Raw genomic sequence first — 21,164 nt, forward strand, 5'->3', positions numbered from 1 at the left:
AGATGAGAGAGAAAGAGAGACAGAGAGACAGAGAGAGAGAGAGAGAGAGAGAGAGAGAGAGAGAGAGAGAGAGAGAGAGAGAGAGAGAGAGAGAGAGAGAGAGAGAGAGAGGAGAAGGAGAGAGGAGGAGAGAGAAAGAGAAAGAGATCAAGAGACAGAGACAGAGGGGGAGAGAGAAGGATAGAGAGACAAAGAGAGACAGAGACAGAGAGTGAGAGAGGGGGGGAGAGAAGGAGAGAGATAAAGAGAGATAGAGACAGAGAGTGAGAGAGGGGGGGAGAGAAGGAGAGAGATAAACAGAGATAGATACAGAGAGAGATAATGAGAGGAGAGTAAGAGAGAGAAGAGGGAAGAGAGAGAAGAGGGAAGAGGGAAGGAGGGAGAAAAAGAAAGGCAGGGAGAGAGGGAGAGAGAGACAGGGAAAGGGGAATCCTTTATATTTGTATTCCATTACTTCAGGACATTAGTCTAGGGAGATACAATATTACCAAAGGCTTCCTATCTTCCTGATCTCTCACTCTGGTAAAGGTACTAAGAAATAAGTACTGAAGAAAAGAAAGTACTCAATCTTTTAAGTTAATGGTTCTCAAACATTTTTATTCCAGGTTCCATATTATTCTGTGATATGAGGAACATTAGGGAAGAACTGAGCAATGCAATTGGGAATATAACTCTTAAATTCAATCCAGGTCACTGTCACATCTGTGGGACATTCCTTTTAAGCTACTGTTTTAGGTATTTCATTGATTATGTGATTGTGTTTTCACTCTAAGGTTATGATTCCTCACTGAAGATAAAATTTATTAAGAAGGGGAGTGACAGAGTCAGACCTGCATTTTAGGCAGCTGTGTGGAGGCCAGTCTGACGAGGTGAGAAACTTGAAGCAGGAAGACCAATTAGGAGGCTGCATCAATGGTTCAGGTGAGAGATCATTAGGATGTGAATTTGAGTAGCTGTCATTTAAATAAAGGAAAGAGGATTGATGCAAGAAAATTGAAGGTAGAAATGACATGGTATGCCAACTGATTGAATCTGTGGAGTAAGGCAGAGTCAGGAGTAAAGGATAATGCTGATATTACTCTAAGTGACCAGAAGAATAGTAGTGCCCTCAACAGAAATAGGGAAGCTAAGAAGAGTGATGTTTGCATGTGAGTTTATGTGATAATGAGTTAAGCTTAGTACATGGGACATTTATTGTGAAATGTTTAGTAGGTAGATTGGACAGATATAGCAGGGAGATCAAGAAGGATGGGGATTGAGATTTTACCTTTGGAGAGAGCAATTCCAGTAGAATAATGACATCCAAAGCCAAACTGCAAAGTGTTGGCTAGAACCTAAAAGGGAGAAAGAGGAGCTGAATTTTTTGTTGATATATATATATATATATATATATATATATATATATATATATATATATATTGGATGCTAAGAGAAGGCTGAGACTTAAATGAAAGGTTGGGATTATCTGTAAATACCAAGTATTCTCATTTTTTCTTTTACCAGTGATAATTCAAAAAAGGATGCATATTCAATAGGACTTGATTTTAATGGAAGGGCTTTAGTAAATTTCATATTTAATTTGGTTAACTTTGACTCTTATGGATGGCATGAGAATTGTCTGGTACAGATGGCACCCTATGATATCTTATTTTCCCCTTCAAATCATAATCATAGTGAATTTTCTTTATCTGGCTTGGAGATAAAAACAGATTTGTACCATAGTAGAACATATTTAAAAAATCAACAAACAAGCTTAGCAGAATTGCTTGTAGAGAGTTTGAGAAGTGGTTTTATGAAGCAGAAAGCGATCCTGAGCTAAATAGGCTCAGACTTAATTCGGATTGACAAAGCAGTCTGGCTTTTTCAAAGCATTTGCATGGTGGTTGCTAGTGCAGCGGCATCAACAGAGCAAGTTAAAAAGACTGGAGTGCTATTAAATGCACAATCTTGCAGCATCCTCCTAATGATCCTGGAGAGAAGCAATCCAGTGATAATCAGGCTTGGTGAAATAATATAGCTGAAATAGGCTAGAGAGCATATGATCTCAGAATAAGGATAACCTGAGTTCAAGTCCTTTTGGAGGCAGTTGTGTTCTAGGGCAAGTAAAGTCACCTACTACTGCCCCAGGCAAATATCTAAGATTGGCTTAATAGTGGAGGGAGACAGTGAATTTCTTTAGCATTTAGCACCCTAAACTGATGAACTAGCATGGCCAGATATATTTTAAAAAAAAAAAAAAGTTTTGACACAAAAACCAATAGACTTACAATACATTTATGTTGGTAAATGTTTAATAACCCAGTTTATGAAAAAAGAAATACACTTTTAAGTTTAATCAATATTATTAACATTTTCTCCTCACTTTCTCAAGGCTCAATAATTAACAAAATAACAAATTTCTCCCTATTTCTCAGTTGTAACTGATCAGACAGATATTTAATAATCAGCTCTCTCAAACTATTGGAGGTTGGCCCAACCCAACCTTATAAAAAAAAAAAAAAGACACCTTCCCTTGGAGATTATTTCCTATTTATCCTTAATACATATTACCTATATATTGTCTCCCTCTTCTCCCCTTATATCTGGGTGGGGAAACTCTTTTCTATCAAGAGCCATTTGGATATGCATAGCATTATTCGCACAAAACTATCAAACTTAAACAACTCACTGCTGATGGTTGATTATGCAAATCCCAGAGGTTCTCTATATTGTAGGGACTGTCTTTTGGTTTTCTTTGAATCCCCAGGGATTAGCACAGTGTTGGGTACATTTTGTTATTTAATTGTTTCTGTGGTATACAACTTTTAGTGACCTCATTTGGGTACATAGCTGGGTTTCTTTTGTTTTGTTTTTGGAGGCAATTGGAGTTTTAAGTAACGTGCCCAGATTCATACATCCAGTAAATGTCTGAAGCCAAATTTGAACTCAGGAACATGGGTCTTCCTGACTCCACTTAGCCACTTAACTAGCCCCAAGAAAATGGGCCAAGAAATAGTTTACATTAATAATTTGAACACATAAATAATGGAATGTACACTTTCGTGTACCATCTTTTCTCATTTTGTTTATATATCTGAATGTTTTTTATATTAATGGATGCTGCTAAGAAGAAAAACTTTAATTTTTAAAAAAGGCTTGGGCTTCTGATAGCAATGTATTTGATAACCTTTATACTTATTACAAGGTTTTAAGTGACTTATCTGAGTTTCTTTTCATTTAATCAGTCTGCCAAAAGTGCAATTTTAATGTAAAATTAAAATTCTCATCGTAAATTGGGCATAATAATGTCGCCTATCTCACAGGTGTGAAGACTGAATGAGTCAAATGTAAAAGTGCTTTTCAAACTCATATAAATATTGGTATTAATACAAATGCTATAATTAATAGAATTTTAATAGATATTGCTGGTGATGAGACATTTCAAAAACATGTATTACATATGTGCCATATGCAAGGCAACATAGCATGTGCTAGGTCTGTGCTTCCACTGGCATAAAGAACTCTAAAGTAAGCAAATTTCCTCTACTGTTGAAACTTCTCTCTTCAATTTATGGTCTTAGTTAGAAAGCAATGAGAGGTTAAGTGAGTGATTAGAGTTGCATAGCTAGTGTATGCCAGATACTGAACCCTGGTTTTTATGCAGTTTTCTGTTTGGTTTGTATGGTACCTCTGTATGGATTGGGAATTTTGTTGCTGTTATTCAGTCATTCGGTTGTGTCTAACTCTTTGTAACCTTATGGATCAGAGGACATCAGGCTCTTCTATCCCCCACTATTTACCAGTCTGTCCATGACAGTATTTATCCATCCCATTCTCTGCCATCACCTTCTATTTTATCTTCAATTTTTCCCAACATCTTTTCCAATGAGTCCTGTCGTCTCAATATGTGACTAAAGTATTTAAGCTTCAGCTTCAGTATTTGACCTTCCAGTGAATAGTCAGAATTAATTTTTTTAAGTATTGACTAGTTTGATGTCCTTGCTGTCCAAGGGACTATCAAATTTCCTTTCCAGCATCACAAATTGAAAAGTGTTGCTTCTGCAGCACTCAGTTTTCTTATAGTCCAACTCTCACAGTTGATATATAACTATACATTGCTACTAGAAAAATAGATTTGATTGTAAAAGCTTTTTTTAGTTATGCTGTAAAAATTTGTCAAAGTTTCACTCTACAATAAGATGTGTTTGCACATCTAGAAAAATAACTAAAAACTTGAAATAATTAACAATATTAGCAAAATTGGAGGATATAAAACAAATACATAAATCATCAGCATTCCTATATGTTTCCAATAAAATCCAGCATCAAGAAATAGAGAAATTCCATTTAAAATAACTGTAGACATTATAAAATATTTGAAAGTCTACCTGACAAGAAAAACTATATGAACGCAGTTACAAAGCAGTTTTTGTAGAAATAAAGTCATATCTAAGAAACTGAAAAGATATCAATTGCTTATAGGTAGTTAAAGCCATTATAATAAAAGTGACAATTCTACCTAAATTAATTTACTTGTTTAATGCCATACCAATTAAACTACCAAAAATTATATTATAGATCTAGAAAAAAATAATAACAAAATTAATCTGGAAGAATGAAACATTAAAAATATCAAGAGAATTAATGCAAAAGAAGGTGGCTCATTCAAACCAGAGGAAAGACTATATTATAAAGATGTAATCATCAATATTATTTCATACTGGCTAAAAGAGTAATGGATCAATAGACTAGATTAGACATACAGGACACAGTAGTAAATGACTGTAATAATCCATTGTTTGATAATCTCAAAGATTCCAGTTTCTGGTATAAGAACTCACTATTTGACAAAAATTGCTGGGAAAACTGGAAAATACTGAAACTAAGCATAGACCAACATCTCATACCACTTAGTGACATAAGGTCAAAATGCATCTTTTAAAAGATGTCAATGTGAGGATTTGTTTTGCTTGATTATGAGTATTTGTTGAATGAGTTTTGTCTTTCTTTTTTTCAATAGGAGGAGGGAGGTAGGAGATAAAAAAAATGCTTGTTAATATGAAAAATAATTTTAAGAATATAATTTTATAAAGAGAAGAGCACTAGGTCTATGGAGCAGGAAAGACAGCATGTAGGAGGTGTCATATGAGTTAAGCCTTTAGAAACTGATTTTTATGAAGTGAGAAGTCAATACATTCCAAACATGGGAAATAGTCTTTGCAAACATTTGGAGAGGGGAGATTCAGTTTGATTGAAATGTAAGGAGAATTGCTGTGAAATCAGCTGGAAAGGAAAGCAAGAATGAGATGGTAGAGAAAAAAAAAAGGCTTCTTATTTTTATCCTGTAAATAGGCAAATGAGCATTGAAATGAGCTCTGATGGAAAAAAAAAAGAAAGAAAAGAAAATGGCTTTGATGTTAATGTGCTTACAAAAAACTTAAGACTTTTTTTTTTTAAAGTATGTTTCTTTTTTAAAGAGGTAGTACTACCTTTATCCAGAGGTAGTAAAGGTACCTAGGTGACTAGAATTATGTATTTTTTTGGGGGAAGAACATAATTATGGGTTCTTAAAGGAGGCTCAAGCCTTTTGGCAGTTGAGCTTTAGAAACTTAACAGAATTTTCTTCTATATTTTTGGCAAGCTCAGGGTTTTTAATTAAACAGAATCCCTGACAAAAAGAAAAAAAATATGTTAAATATTATACAGCAATTCTTTTGCCTAAAAATGGATCAAAAATAGGAAATGAAAATGAAGTCTATATTCTGATGCTTCCTAAGAAAGAAATTCACAATGATAATAATTATTTTATTTTTGTTAAATTTACAATTCAATTTTATAGGATTTTGAATTCCAAATTTTTTCCCTTCCCTTCCTTCCCTTCTCTCTCCCCAAAATGATAAGCAATCAATACTTTTTAAAGTGATAATTATCAAAGTACATTCAGTCAATAAAGGGCATAAGATTGTAATGGGTTCCTAACATTCTTTTTGCCTTGTTAATAATTTCCTCAGGATCTTCTTTAAAGTCTCAGGACCTTCTTTGACATAGTAAACTTTATTCTATGTTCACTTGGTTCTGAAATCCTATTGATTCTCTCTTTGTATATCTTCCTCCCATTTTCTACCTACTGCTATGATCCTCATCCAAACCTTCACTAATAGTTATCTGGACTATGGCAATAAGCTTTTTCCAGCATTGCCTATTTCTAAGTCATACTTCATGGTATTCAGATCAATTGATTTTTATGCAAACATGATGTCATATCACTCCATTGTTTGAAACCCTTGAATGACTCAGAATCACAGAATTTTTTTAAAATACACATTTCTTTATGAATCATGTTGGGAGAGAAAAATCAGAATAAAAGGGAAAAACCACAAGAGGGGAAAAAAAAACAACAACAAGTAAACATAGCATGTATTGAGTTACATTCAGTCTCTACAAAATCACAAACTTTTAAAAGCAAAGCCTTTAGATATTGATTTTGAAGAAGTTGAGAAGCCAGCACATTCTAAACACTGGAAATAGCCTTTGCAAAGACTTGGAGGAGGGAGATTCAGTTTGACTGAAATGTAGTGCTGGAGATAAAGTGATACCTGTATATGTGGACAGACAGGGGTTAGGGCTAGAGTATAAGTGAATAGAAAAGAAAATTTTTGGCAAAAAGAAAGCAAAAACCAAATGGTATAGAGGAATCCTCACTATAAGATACCTGTCAAGTACTCATGCAGCCTCTTGCAGTCTCTTCTTGAAAATTTGAAATAAAAGGAGACAGACTCACTATCTCTCAAGATAGCTCATCCCATTTTTAGTGGATTTTGGAAGTTTTTCCTAAAGCCAAACCCAGGTGGCATAACTGATAGAGTGCAGAATCCAGAGCACTGAACCTGGAGGCAAGAAGATTTGAGTTCCAATCTAGCCTTGGATACATCCTAATTGTGTAACCCTAGGCAAATCACATAAACACTTGCTTCAGTTTTCTCATCTGTAAAATGAACTGGAGAAGGAAATGCATACCACTCCAAGAATACTTCAAATGAGATCACAAAGGATTAGATAGGATTAAAATGACTGAACAACAACAGTATCCATCTCCCAGAGTTGTTGTGAAGCTCAAATAATTGTAAGCTCTTAACAGAGTCCTGGCCCATAGTGCTATAGAGGTTCCAGTTGTTAATGTTATATTTACCTCTATGCCATTTCTAGCCGTTGTTTCTGATTCTGTGCTGCATGGACACACAAAACAAATTCATTTTCTTTTAGATTATAAACCTTTCAGTCATTGAACAAAGCTTCCACATTGCCCCAAATCTTCTCTGTTCCAGACTAAACCACCTGAGTCCCTTCAACTGATCTTCCTGATATATACTAAATATCTTTCACCCTCCTAGTTCGGTGTAGGAAAAACCTTCCTCTGTATCTGGGCAATCACCTATGTCTTGCCACTGGACTCTGATGGCTCAGGAGGAGAGAGGGAGGCTGATGATGTGACACAGCTCTATCTCACTTAAATCCAATTCATTTGCAAGATGAAACATTACCCTCCTGATATCATTGGTCCTCTTCAAAAATATATGGTGAATGGTAACACAATGATCTGGTTTCCTCTCCAGCTTGTCAATATTCTCCTCAAACTGTAATACTTAGAATGGAATGTAAAGAATTATTACTTCTTAATTTCTGGAAACTGTCTGAATATATGCCAAGCTTGTATTAACTTTTTCTGGGGAGGGTTCTCATAGCATACCAACTCAGATCTTAATCATAAAAATTCCCACATAACTATGTTCCCAGCATTCTATAGTTGTGAAGCTGATTTTTAAACTTAATTTTAAGATTTTAGATTTGTCCACATCTTGTGTTAACTTCAGATTTAATGAGCATGCCATCTCAGACATTATTAAAGAAATTGATAAAAACTTAAAAAGAACAGGGTCATACATAAATCTTCTGGGATACTTCACCAGAGACTTGCTGCCAAGTTGCCATTGAACCACTAATGGCTTCTTTTTGAATCTGGCCATTCAGCCAGTTTCAAATTCACTTAATTGAATATTACCTGGTCCAGAGTTATCAAATATACTCCCAAGTCTGGTCTGAACTAGATTAAAATCTAATTGGGAAATATTTAACAAAACAAATACTAATATAATAAAACATAGATAATGTTAATATGTGATTTTCTAAGCCAACGTGAAGTCTGCTTGAATTGTTTCTATTTCCATTTGAGGTTGGTACTAGTCCATTTTTCTCCATCTTTTCCACAAAAATAAAAAGAGACTTAAGTGCTTAATGGGTGTTCTCTTAATGAGTAAAAGCATGTGTGCATCTCTATCATATCATTTGCTGGAGAACAAGGAATCTAATTTTCTCTTTAGCACATTCAACTTTTACTCTTCATGAAGAGCCTCAAATCTATTTTGTTTGTTTGTTTTCTCTTCCAGTTATAGAGATTTTCTTATCATTCCTTTCCTTTTCTGTGTTACATTTTCCACAATCTACCACCTCCAAACAAGGGTCAATTTTTCCTTCTTCCACCTCAGAATTCCCTTTCCCCCTATTGAAGCCCTGGTTTTATTACATTTTCCCTTAAAGCCTGGAGTATTGTCAAGTTTATCTAAGATTCTTTTATGCCTATATTGAGTGTGTACTGAGACAGGAAAAGGCATATGTGATCTTTCTTTTTTAAGGTTAATGGAGTAATAATAGCAAGATAATCCTATCTCACATTTCTATATAGTACCTTAAAATTCCACGATCATTTTTCTCTCAGCCTTGTGAGCTTGGGAGGGTAAATATATCCCCCATCTTGAAGATCAGGGAACCAAGACACAGGGAGATTAAGTAATTTGTTTATTGAAACACAATCAATAAGTATCTGAGCCAAAGGGGTCTAACCAAAGCCTTTTGGGCCAAATTGTGTACTTTTGGCTTGAAGTCAGGAAAATAAAAGTCAAGTTTGGCCTTAGACATTTGTCAGCTGCATGAACCTGATCAAATCACTTACCCTCTTTTTACCTCAATTTCCTCAACTGTAAAATGAGAAAATAGTACCTACTTCCCAGAGTTGTGAGGATCCAATGAGATAATATTTATAAAGCACTTAGTATATAATGCTTACTTTCTTATCCCTTCCCATGTCAGGCTTCCTCAATTGCATCAATTTGATATTTTCATTTTGTAGTTTCTAATTGAAAAATGAATTTGACTGAGTGGATAAGGTTATAATTTGTTAAGCTACCTTGCCTTCTTTTGCCAAACAATTCAAACAATTATGTTTTTTTTCCTTTAAATATCTGGATCAAAATTTTGCTTAGTGTACTCATGATTTCTTGGGAAAAAGGTTCAGAATATGTTGTTATAATAAAGATCTTTCTGCTTTTGGAGGTAGAATATTTGTGGTGCGATAATTCAGATGGAGAAACAATGTAAAGAATTCATACATCAAAGGAGAGAAGCTATCTGATAGCCAAAAAGTAACCTTAGAACATGGAGAAGGGATTGGAACTGGTTTAAACCAGAGAAGTCAAACATGTGCTCTGCTGCCAGAACTAGTTTAAATATAATTTGGAAATATTTAACAAAATAAATAAAAATACAATAAAACAGGTAAGATTACACTTAAAAACTAAATCAATCCCATAGACATTCTCATATGCAGATTATTGAATCCTGTTCCCTCAAATTTGTTAACCTGCCTTAGGCTTTAGGCTAAAACTGAACCAGAGCAGAAATTTACTACGTTTGCTTGAATGAGTAGTGGACTACTCATAGTCTACTCTATGGTTTGGGGATGGGTGAGGAACGCAGATAAAAGAAATGCAGATGAGGGACAAAGGCAAACTGATATAAGAAGAAAAGTAATTTATTCAGAAGCCCCCAACTTCAGGTACCCCAAAGCTCCAGGAAGGATACTATAGTGGAGCAAACATTGGCTCTGAAGCCAAGAGATCCATGTTCAAATCCTGACTCTGATGCTTTTTATCTTATTAACATTGGACATGTTAATTATGCTTTCTGGTATTCAGATCTTCATCTGTAAATTGAAAAGTCTGGACTAGATGGTTAGTTCTGAACATGGGATCCATCTTGCACTATGAAGATCCTTGCTATTGACTCCTCGTTGGAGAGGGTCTTCTCATGATTGTGTTGTTCTATAGTCTCATCTCTTAAATTATTTAAGGTGAGGTGGCAAATTGATGGAAGAATAATTGGGCCCCATCCTTTCTTCTCCAAGATAAATAACTACCTACCTGCTCCCTATTTTCTACTGTTCCCTTTCACTTAATTAATTCCATATTTTTTGTTCAAAGTCCAGGCTCTTTTCAGATGATATAGTTCCTAAGTTTAATTTCTAAGAATCAGATGCTTATCCATCTCTTTTCTTCCCCTGAAATAACTGAGAAAACATTAGGTATGCTCCACATATTGTTCAGTACAGCTACAGGTTATTATTTTTGTAGAAAGGAAGTTGTGCCTTTCTAGCTTCTGAAGGCATTTCATTTTTGAAATGAATTTTATTCCATGGAGGGAACAAAAACACCAATTGTCCCTAAAATTATGTTCCATTGGCAAATGACAAATTAATGAGGAAAGGCAATTTTCAAAAGTACAATGGATTTATTCAAAGATAATTCCAATGAGTAAGTAAGCATTGGAACTTGTGAATGAGTTAAACATACTTGTTTGGACCAAAACATTGTTGGGATAACTTCAGATTGTACCAGATTTATTTAGATTATAAGCAAAATAGATCCTTAGAAGCCAAAAGTTAAATAAGACATAGAGGACGACTTCTTGCTTCATGAGGCTCTTTTGGGAAATTTTTCATTTTTAATTTCCTTGGTTTATCACTAGAGAAAAATTTTTAATTCTTCAGGCAAATCCAAAGTCAAAAGAGGAATTAAAAGTGTTAGGTACTATTGGAGTTTTTAAATGCAAAAATGTAAAAACATTTGGCTGAATCTAACCATGTGAAATCTAACAAGCAGAAATATATTGCATTCTGCCACAAACTCCCTCAAGTTTAAGATGGGAGAGCCATGATTATATAGCAGATTACTTCAAAAAAGATATGACAGTCAAATAGAATTCAAGTTCAGTTTGAGACAACAGCATGGTATTCCAGACATAGCAGCCAGAGTAGCTCTGGGTTTCCTTAAGAGAGAAATAGCTTCAAAGAATAAATTGAGAATTCCACAGTATTGTGTCCTAGTCAGCCCACATCTGGAATATCACGTTTCATTTCAAGAGCATAATGTGTGAAAGATATCAATAAGATAGAGAATATCCAGAGAAAGACAATTAGGTTGATGAAGCACCATGTGATAAAAGGATTAGTTGAAGGAATTGAGGTTATTTATCTGGAATAAAATCTCTAAGTCTTTAAATTAAGTACTCTCTTTTGGAAAAAGGATTAGATTTATTTTGTTTGGCTCCCAAGGGCAGAAACCAGTAGCAATTGGGTGGGATTTGTAGAATTAAACTTAAACTTGAAGCCAGGAAAATTCCAATAATTATAACTATTTCAAAAGGGAATGGACTGGCACAGAAAAGAGCCTGATCCTACTGGAAGTCTTCAAGCAGAAGCAGGATGAAAACTTGTTCAAGCATATTATAGTGAGAATTAGTTTTTGGGTGTAGTTTGGATGGGGTATTTATTAAGATCTCTTTGAAGTCTAAAATTCTGTGATTCTGTAAAAATGGTTGTGATAGTGTCATGTTCTTATGCAGTCTCCATTGTTTTTTCTTCCCAGGATGAATAAGAGATACTTACAGAAAGCAACAAAAGGAAAGCTGCTAATAATAATATTTATTCTAACCTTGTGGGGTAAACTAGCATCTGGCGCAAACCACCATAAAGGTAAGAAATATGAGCTCCTTTTTTTCAGCACCTTGTTGAAGTTGGTGCTGCTTAAACAAAAGCATGGCTCTGTCTTGGGTAGTTTTTGTGATTTTCCTGGGTGCCAATTTCTCCTGAGAGTGCTCTGCAAATAAAGATTCAGAATGATTTCTAAAGTGGTACTTTATGGAAGGAAATGGCTATTTAATGTTTCCCAGATTGGTGCCATATCAGCTTAGCATGCTGATTCAATCCATAGAAAATTGCAACTCTGACAATTTCACTGCTATTTTCTTTTCTGGATGGGGCAGTTGAAAAGTTAAGTTGACATGTAATAAAGATGTATCAAGAAGCACATGAATGCTCTAGAGAAGTTCTTGACTGCAATAGATGTCATAAAGAAACCATTTTTAATAACATCCATTTCGTTATGGCATGCAAATGGGTTGCCTGTCAAAGCTAAGTTTTGCGGGTCCTGAATGTCATTGCTGCCTTAATTCTCGCTTCCTGAAGTGTCTGTGCCTACTTCCATTGAAACATTAGCCATAATATGCTTAATATGCTGCTGCTGGTTTTGCCTTCCCAAGCCACACAGTAAGAGTTTTCTGATCTATAGATTCACATTAAACCTGAAAGGTTTTGGTAGCTAGAAGGCTTCTCTTTGCTTTTTCATTCTGACTAGTAAGATTAATATAGTGAATTAAAATGGGACTATTTTTGACTTATTCCTTTCACAATCAAGCAGTAATGTAAGAAGTCAATTTCCTGAAGTTTAAGTATAATTTTCCATTATCCACAAGAGTCCCGCTTGCCTAATTAGAAAATCTGATATCATTTTACCTCTCCTCATATTTCACCCCTATAAATATACCTATTGTCACCCCTAGGGAGTTTTCTAAACCAATAATATCCCAGACTCATAATTCTATTGTGTCACTTTTTGACTCTTGGTGAAATCATTATGATAGTTTTACTTTTAGATTTTTTTTTTTTTTTAGGATAGAAAGTAAGAATTTTTTTAAAAAAAATATTTTCTAAGAAGCAGTATTTTATTTTCCCTCCTCACTCCTCTCCAAGTAAACAATAATAATAAAAAAATAAAACCTCATAATATATGCATAGTTAAGTAAGATAAATTCTATCATTACCCAAGACCAAACATGTATATTTTATTCTGAATCTTAAATCTTAAGTTAAGATCAATGACTTAAGATAGTCATTGGTTAAGCCTCTGTGCTTCTTCTGTACTATCAAGTACAGATCAAATATCAAGACAAAATTTAATTTTGCCTTAATACCAGGAAAAACAACAAACAAAATTCAACTTTCTATTGATTAGAACTGTCCCCAAATGAAAAGTATTGTCATGGGAAGTAGCAGGATGTACCTCATTGAAGATATTTTGATAAAGACTGGAGGACCTCTTGTTAGAGATATTTTAGTGAACAATTCTTGTGAGATTTGGCATGGGATAAATGAAGTAGAGATTTTTTTTCCAACTGTAGAATTCTGTGTTTCAGTAAAATATAACTATGGATTATTTGGGAGTAAATTTAAGAAACAAAAAAAACACACTTTTACTTATGCAAGGACATCATTAGATTTGCTAATAAGATCTTTCCAATTTTATGTCAACAGACTTCTATTTGACCTTGAGAGTGGCTGTCTTGTCACAACATTGACTCATTGTGCTGTTCTCTAAGGAGTCAGCACAGCCCACTCCTTGCAGAAGGTATTTTGCCTGACTTGAAAAATTTGTCTAAAGGTTTTTGAATGAAGTTAGTCATCTCACCAGGGAAAGTGCTTATATATTTTGGCCTCATTTATTACCAGAATCAGTCATTTTTTGATGTTAATCACTTAAAATTTGAAAAAAAAATTTTTTTTTCTGGTATAACTTCGCAATCTGCTCAGGTCTAGTTAGTGATCCAAAGGAAACTAATCTCATGGGGAAGTCATTTAGAATTCATTTGGTCAGTTTATTTTGTTACTGTCACAAAAGTTAATAATTACCTCCTTTTACCTAAAAGTTCCAGATAAGCTGTGGTGATTTATTTTAATTCCTTTTATACATCTCATTGGATATTAGATTGAAGTCTACCATTATTGAATCTAAAATACCTATCACTAGAGCCTTTTACAGTCTAAAGTTTAAATGACTTAAATATGAATTATTTTGGCAAATAGAATTGGATCATTTTTCTAGGTGCTTCAACACATAATTAATAGAAACCAAATTTCATTTCAAAAGTTCAAGTATATCACACTTAACTTATCAAATGATAATGAAACTATTAATAAGTTTAAAATGCATGAGAAGCAACCAGTGGCAGATCACTCTGGATCCCAATTTCCTTACCTACAATAAGGGGGCTGGTCGAGATTGATTAAGTAAAAGTTCTAGTTATAAAGACTATGATCCTCTGAAAATAGTATGTTTCTTACATATAACTTTGATGCTAGTTTAAGAGTTCATTGACTGTAACCATCTAAGTAAATTTACATACGGACAAAAAGCTAAATAGAAACTTATTTTCAGGATATATAGTGAAGTCTATAGAATTCTTCCATCAATTTTTATTTTTTCTTTTGGAGACTTTGAACTTTTTTCATGGTGTCCAAATATTCCAAAGTAAAATGTATTTTAGGAAAGAATATAGAAAGGCCTTTAATAATTGGCATTTTAATATTTTTCCCCAAGTACATTAATTCTTGAGTTTATTTCTTGAGGGAAGAGATTGTTTGATAGCTATTAACTTTCAGCCAGGGAATTCAGCAAGACATGCCCTTTTGGGGGTCAGTAGTATATAATATATATACTATATATACTATGGAGTATATATAGTATATATTTATATCTCTACTTCCTGTCTTCTCATTTTATTTTTCAACCTTTTGCTTTTTGGCTTCCAACATCATTATTCAATTAAAGTTGCTTCTTTCCAAAGTTACTAATGATTTCTTAATTGCTAAATTTGATGGCCCTTCCTCAATATGCAAATCTTCTTATTTTTTTTTTTCTGAAGCATTATAAACTATTAGGCACTTCCTTCTTCTGGATACACACTCTGCTCTGGGATTTTGTAACATTGGTTCTCCTCTTCTTTGGATTTGCTTCTCAGTTTCCTTTCTTTACCTTGCATGTCACATCCCCTAACCAATAGTATATCTTAAGCTTTCAGACTCAGGGCAGAGCTTAGTGTGCTCCTGGTTAGGATATGGATAGCACAGAGGTGAACTGGCTAACTAAAGAACTGAAATTAGGAAGGGGGAAAAGTCATATCAAAGCAGGAGTGATAATGTGAGTGAATACTGTGGATGGGAGCACTGGAAGTTAAGTGCAAATGAAGAGTTGGATTAAAAGTGGTAAGGTATATGGAAAACCTAATAATGGGAGGTTTGGTTGAATAAAAGAATTTCAGTAATCTTAATTATGGAAGCAGACACATATAAATGATAAAAAAGCTCAAAGCTGCTCACAGCTAAGGTGGAATTAAGAGATAATTAATGGAAACTGAGTAAATTGAGTAATGTAAAAGATAGGGTATTTTAGGGAAGATCAATATGTATGTTGAAGATCCCTAGTATATGGCAGGCATTAGGGAGAGGAAGCAGGGCTAGGAATTAAGGAAAAAAAGAAAAGGAAACCTCGGAGATCTGTAGTAGATGGTGAATTTGGATGGAATGAATCTCAAAGAAGGAAAGGTTGCTCAATGTTCACATCAGAGAGGGAACCTCTGTGCAGTATAGAATAAGTGATGTGTTGATTGTCCCTCTAAGACCAGTGTGTTGTTATATATTGGTAGAGAGCTATAAGGCTTCACAAATAAGATTATAAGAGGGAAATGTTATCTAGAGAGAACAAGGTCTCTGTGAATACCATCAAAAGGAAGAAACAAAAAAGGAAGAAGTGTAAAATAAAGAAAATTTTGTTAATTATAGCATGAATTTCCAGAGATTCCAGAGGAAAAAGTGAGAAGATCTGGAGCCAAACATAGGAAGAGAGTAAAGAAAGTCTGCAGGTAGAGGGATAACTAGTTCTTCTTTTCCTATGACTAACAATGGACTGGGGTTTGAATTATTATCTGAAGCAAAATTTCTAGTAACTTTCCCCCCCCCAGTTACTCTATCAAAACTTGAATGAGATGAAAATAAAATTATTAGCTTTATCTTATGAAGAAGGAAAAAAGGAAGTAAAATTTTAATTTTTTAGAGATAAAAGAAGGTTCATCTTCACACCTTTAATATTTACTATGCACTCATAATGTGCTTGCTTGAAGTTGTAAATGCAAATATTCTTATAGACTGTGGACTGATATTATAAGGCATTTGATACATTTATTCCACGAAATACATCACACCTTCAAACAACCACTCCAAGATGCATTGATGTCTTTCTGAGGTTAGTATATACACTTCCTTTTAAGTTTTCTCTTTTCCCACTACTTCAAATCCCTCTGGCACTTGATAGATGATATAAGAGCAATGCAGAGGCAGGAAGTTGCATGGGACTTAAAAGCAATAGGGCGGTACCAGATTGCAGCAAGAATAAAGAGAAGCTTCCTAGCCAAAAGAAGAAGAAGAGAATTTCAAATTAAGTGAGATAAGACACCTTAGCAGATAATAGTAAGGAAAAAAAAAATCACATATATTTTTGGAAATATGTAGTATGTTTCTAGGGGAAAAAATATTGAGAATGTGATGAGGAAGGATGAATTAAAATAAATTTTGACAAAGTTTGCAAGCTTAGGTATAAGAAAATAAAAGAAAAATAAGATAAAATAATTAACTCCATAATTAGGGTAATAGAATACAATAGTAAAATAGTTGGTTCAGTAGAAAGGGGGAATTAGTAACTAATTATTAAGCTCATGAACTAATTTAATTTTAGAACTAGGCAAAAGAAGTTGTGACAACAGGGTTGCATGGATAGTAAGTGATAGAGTTAGAATTAGAACTCAGATCTTCCATCTCTTGATAGCTAACTAACCAAGGGGATAGAGAACAGATTCAAGAAAAAAATTCAAACTAAAAGAATCCCTTGTATATTGAAAGTTGGTATCATTTTGGTAACAATAACATTTTTTACTTGAAAGAAAATTATTATAAGATACAATTTATTCCTCATTTCTTCATTCCCTAATACAACCTCTCTATAGAAATGATAGAGGAATTCAAATCAAGGCTAACATTTCTTTTCCACTCTTCAAAGTGAAGAGTTATTAAGTATCAGAATTCTTTGCTGGGGTAGTTAGATTGGTCTTTTTTTTTTTGTAAGTTATTTTAGTCAGTGTCAGTCTATTTAAGTGAAATGATAAAGTTCTTAAAAGAATTAGCTTTACAAGAAGGCAATAGGAACACTGAAGTGGAAGATATGGTTCCTCATTTGCTGATCTAGATATAGGAAGTAATTCCTTCAAAATGGGGTCTAGAGCATATTTCAAGAACACTAGATTTGACATAATAAATACATTATTACTATCAATGTGGAGATTTCACAAAATCATTAGCCGAAGACTTTTGGAAATTTATTCTTTGTAATCAAAGAAGTTCCCTGATCAATTTAACAATCTTTCTGGGAGACTAGCTTTTTGGGGGACTTTCTGATTGCATCTTTCTAAAGAGAATAACTTTGTTATCACCAGGAGAATGACAGTGAAGGTGGTTGTTTCCAATATGAGTTGATTGGCTCAGATTCTAGGGAGGAAAGATACTTGTGGAAAGAAACACCCCTTTGCACTGGTCAAAAAAGGATAACAGACAAACCACCTTTGGTGTCTTCCTCTCATCTGTAACTCATAATATTTATCATGTGTTATTGCTACAGAACATCATTTTTGAATCTCCACTACTAGAGGAAGGAGGCTTGAAGGATGACTTCCCTGGCAATAAAATCAGTCTTAGAACTAGACCTTTAAATAGTGGAAAGCGATTTTTGGGACCCTTATTAATTTAGAGTGTCTGGCATTATATTCAGAGAAGACAAATTGCTTGAACAATGTATGCCATGGAGAGAGAAGATGAGGTATTATCTCTTCTGAGGCTGAGTGATACAGTAGTTAAGGACCAAAGTTAAAACCCAAAGGAGCAAGATATATGAATTTCCTACTCTGCTATCCATTGTTATTCAGCTAATGCAGGTCCATTGGGAACAAATTGGCTGTCCAATTAGTTCCAACTGTCCCCTTAAGGGATATCAAAACTAAAGAGTAATACTAAGATTTTTTATGGTGTTTTCACCCCTTTTTTGAGGAGTCAGGGAAGGCATGATCACCCCCTTTTTTGGGTTCTCACCTCCTTGAGAAGTCAGGGAGGTCATGACCACCTAAACAAAAGAAAGTGGGAGATGTTATGGGCCAGAACTCTGAACTTGAAACAAAGGATTATTACAAGATGCTAAATCAGTGGAATTGATAGAGACAATGGTTATCTAGTTTTCAGCATGACTGATTTAATCTTACAACAAATAATGGTTTCCCAGTGATATAATGATTGGTTTATACTCAGTGTAGAGCATATAAACTAGAAGCCTTAGCCAGGATTCTTTTGGAGAGATTCAGAGGGCAGAGAAGACAGGCGGGAGCTCAAGCTCTCTCAATCTATCTCAATCTCAATCAAAGAGAGAGATAGGCTTCTAAGAAAGCTAATCGGGCCCCAGGAAAGGAGACAAGACTTTGAAAGGAATAATAAAGGATTTGGACTTTAACACCTGGCTATACTTGTGGTGATTATTGAACTGAAATGAAGGCTACAACCAGAGACTCCAAGAAAACCGAACCAGAGAACCTTACAGATGTTATCACTGGAATATTGGGGAAAACTTGCCCTGTTGATAACTTCACATTCTATTTCCTTGTAAGGAGAAATCTAAGGGTGGCAGTAAACATGGATAAATGTCAGATCTTTGTATGAAAGTCAAACTTTTCAAAGAGGAGGAAGAATAGCATTATTTATAGGTCATTAAATCCTTTCATACACTTTTTGTATTTGTTTATGGGCTTCTGCAAGTCTTTCCATCTTTCAAATTATCTAAGTGGTTGAATAAAGCTGTCCAGACCCTCCTTAATAGATTTGTTACTTTGGGTGTACTATACAGATCTAGGGGTCCTATTACTTACATTTTTTGAGACATAGACATTAACCAGAGATACTATATTCTGAGATTTCCCAGAACAAACCCAAGGAGAAAATTATTACCAACTGTAGGATTCCATTTTAAATTCTCACAATATAGGGAACAGCATATTTATACAGAGGCTTAAGACATAATTTTATTAGTCAGGATCTATAAGAAGCCCTTTTTAAATCAACCCATCCCATGCTCAATCTCACTATACTGTGGATATTAAAAATCACCTTTGAAACACGACAGTTTAGAGTTCATAGTTTCCTATTAAATCCTTTTCTAAGCTCCAACCAAATTAAATCTTAGGAAGATAATTACTATAAATAGTGAATTGGTGAGAACTTATTTTCCTCCTAAAGTGAAAAATATAAATGCTAACTTATTCAAAGACATGCTGCAAGAAAAAACTAATTTTCATTACCTAAAGACTAGTGAAAGTTGTCTTCATCAAAATAAAAGAAATGGATTAAGCCCAATGTAATCCTAGATTTATGAGTAATTTTATCATGAGAAACAATTCTCGGAGGATGTAACTCTAAAGGAGACTGCTATTCCTGGTTGAAGCAGTCTCAGTCAGGATTTGTTCAGTAAATGTTCTTGTCAAAATATAAGGTCAGATGAAACTGTAGAATTCTCTAAACAGGAAGTCATCTGATCATTTATGACTGTTAACATTTAATATCTGTTGTTATACAATAAACAAGACTTGTTTTGTGGGGGAGGGGAAATAAGCTAGTTCCCATGCTTAAACTCAGACTGTGCATTCTTTTTATTGAAAATCCTTCTCCCTTTGTAACAAATTGAAGGATAAAATTAAAGCACAAACACACACACACACACACATGCAAACACATTCCAAATGATTCTCTTAAAGTTTATAATTCAGACTGTAGGCCATTAGAGTTAATCAGGTAACACAAAGTAATCTTGACTTAATTTCTTATCTCTAAGATGTCTAATTTTATTTTGGGCATTAAAAGGTTGGAGAAAACTATAAAGTAACCTTATTATCTATTGTGTGTTTTAATGCATATACTATCTTTACTGTTATGTGACTCTTAAGAGTTATTGAGAAAATATTCTACCTCTCCAGGGGTTGGGTCTTTAAAGATGTTTGATAGGCAATTTCAAGAAGCTTGTCTCTCTGACTCTGAAAGCCATGAACTGATAATCAAATATAGTTTGCATCTTAGAAAAGTTTGGGACATTAATTCTGTTAGATATTCTCTAATTAAGAAATAGTAATGTAGTAATGATATGAATGAGGGAACAAATAATTTTTTTTAAATCAATTTCACCATTCTTTGATATTTCTAAAGCCTATCTTTTAATAAATGATCATAAATATCCTACATTGTTTATTATGGATGCAGAGTAGAATTGGGGAGAAAGAACTATATTTGGAGCCATGAAGACCTGGACTCAATTCACATCTTTGATATATACTGGGAAAGTCATTTTATATCTCAGAGTTTTGTGCTACTCTAAATTAGAGACTCGGTCTAAATTAAAGACTGAGTCTCTAAGAAGAGATTCACCTTTGTTCATAAAGAGTTTCCTAAAGCAATTAAATCACAGCTCCAGTCTCTATCCCTGTTATTTATTATTTATCACCATTATTATAATTCATATAGTACTACTATTAGTAATGATAGTGATGATGAAGTAATGAGGTCAGGCTTTTATTTATAATCCTATAATTTTGTTACTTAGATTTTAGAATGTCATTTAACTTTTCAGGATTCTTTTCCCCCAATAAAGCATTAGTGTCAGATCAAGAAGTGATAATTATGTCGTCTAATATTTCATTTTTTTCATTTTGTGGATGTCTTACTTGTAATGTTAATACTTTGAGGACTGATATAATAGGAAGTCATTTAAAATTCGTTAAGCATAGTTGTAAAATTCCTATAAAAGTTGTTAAAATAAAATCAGAAACAAAGTATATTGTTGGATATTAAATGACTGAACAAATTGGATGTTTTATTTATGATTTCTCTGATGATAAACATTCTATTTTCCCAAAGAAGTTGTTCAGGTTCAAAGATTAACTGTACCTGTTATCTGCAATGGTGATCAAATGTGAGAAACTGCTTCTAAATAGCAATTAAGATATTTATCTGAAACTGATCTTATTGTTATAGTAGACATTTTCATTGATCATGTAGTTATAAACAGTATGGTGGTTGGGTTTTGTTTTTGAAAGATAGTTCTTGG

General features: G+C 33.9%; 1 protein-coding gene across 6 annotated transcripts in view; it reads left to right on the plus strand.

The window, feature by feature from the left end:
- Positions 1 to 21,164, plus strand: part of TAFA2 (TAFA chemokine like family member 2) — a 551,862-nt gene that overhangs the window by 414,323 nt on the left and 116,375 nt on the right. For 5 of the 6 annotated variants that reach the window (XR_012482540.1, XM_074269783.1, XM_074269782.1 and 2 more), the window contains 2 exons: positions 774 to 921; positions 11,736 to 11,842. Coding sequence is in view for 5 of the 6 variants with exons in the window: in XM_074269783.1 (XP_074125884.1) it covers positions 11,737 to 11,842 (106 nt within the window). In the remaining variant the exon portion in view is untranslated. The remainder of the gene's footprint in view (positions 1 to 773; positions 922 to 11,735; positions 11,843 to 21,164) is intronic. The other variant, XM_074269784.1, reaches the window with a different exon arrangement.

Source organism: Sminthopsis crassicaudata, chromosome 5 (assembly GCF_048593235.1).
Source record: "Sminthopsis crassicaudata isolate SCR6 chromosome 5, ASM4859323v1, whole genome shotgun sequence".
NCBI classification, from domain to species: domain Eukaryota; kingdom Metazoa; phylum Chordata; class Mammalia; order Dasyuromorphia; family Dasyuridae; genus Sminthopsis; species Sminthopsis crassicaudata.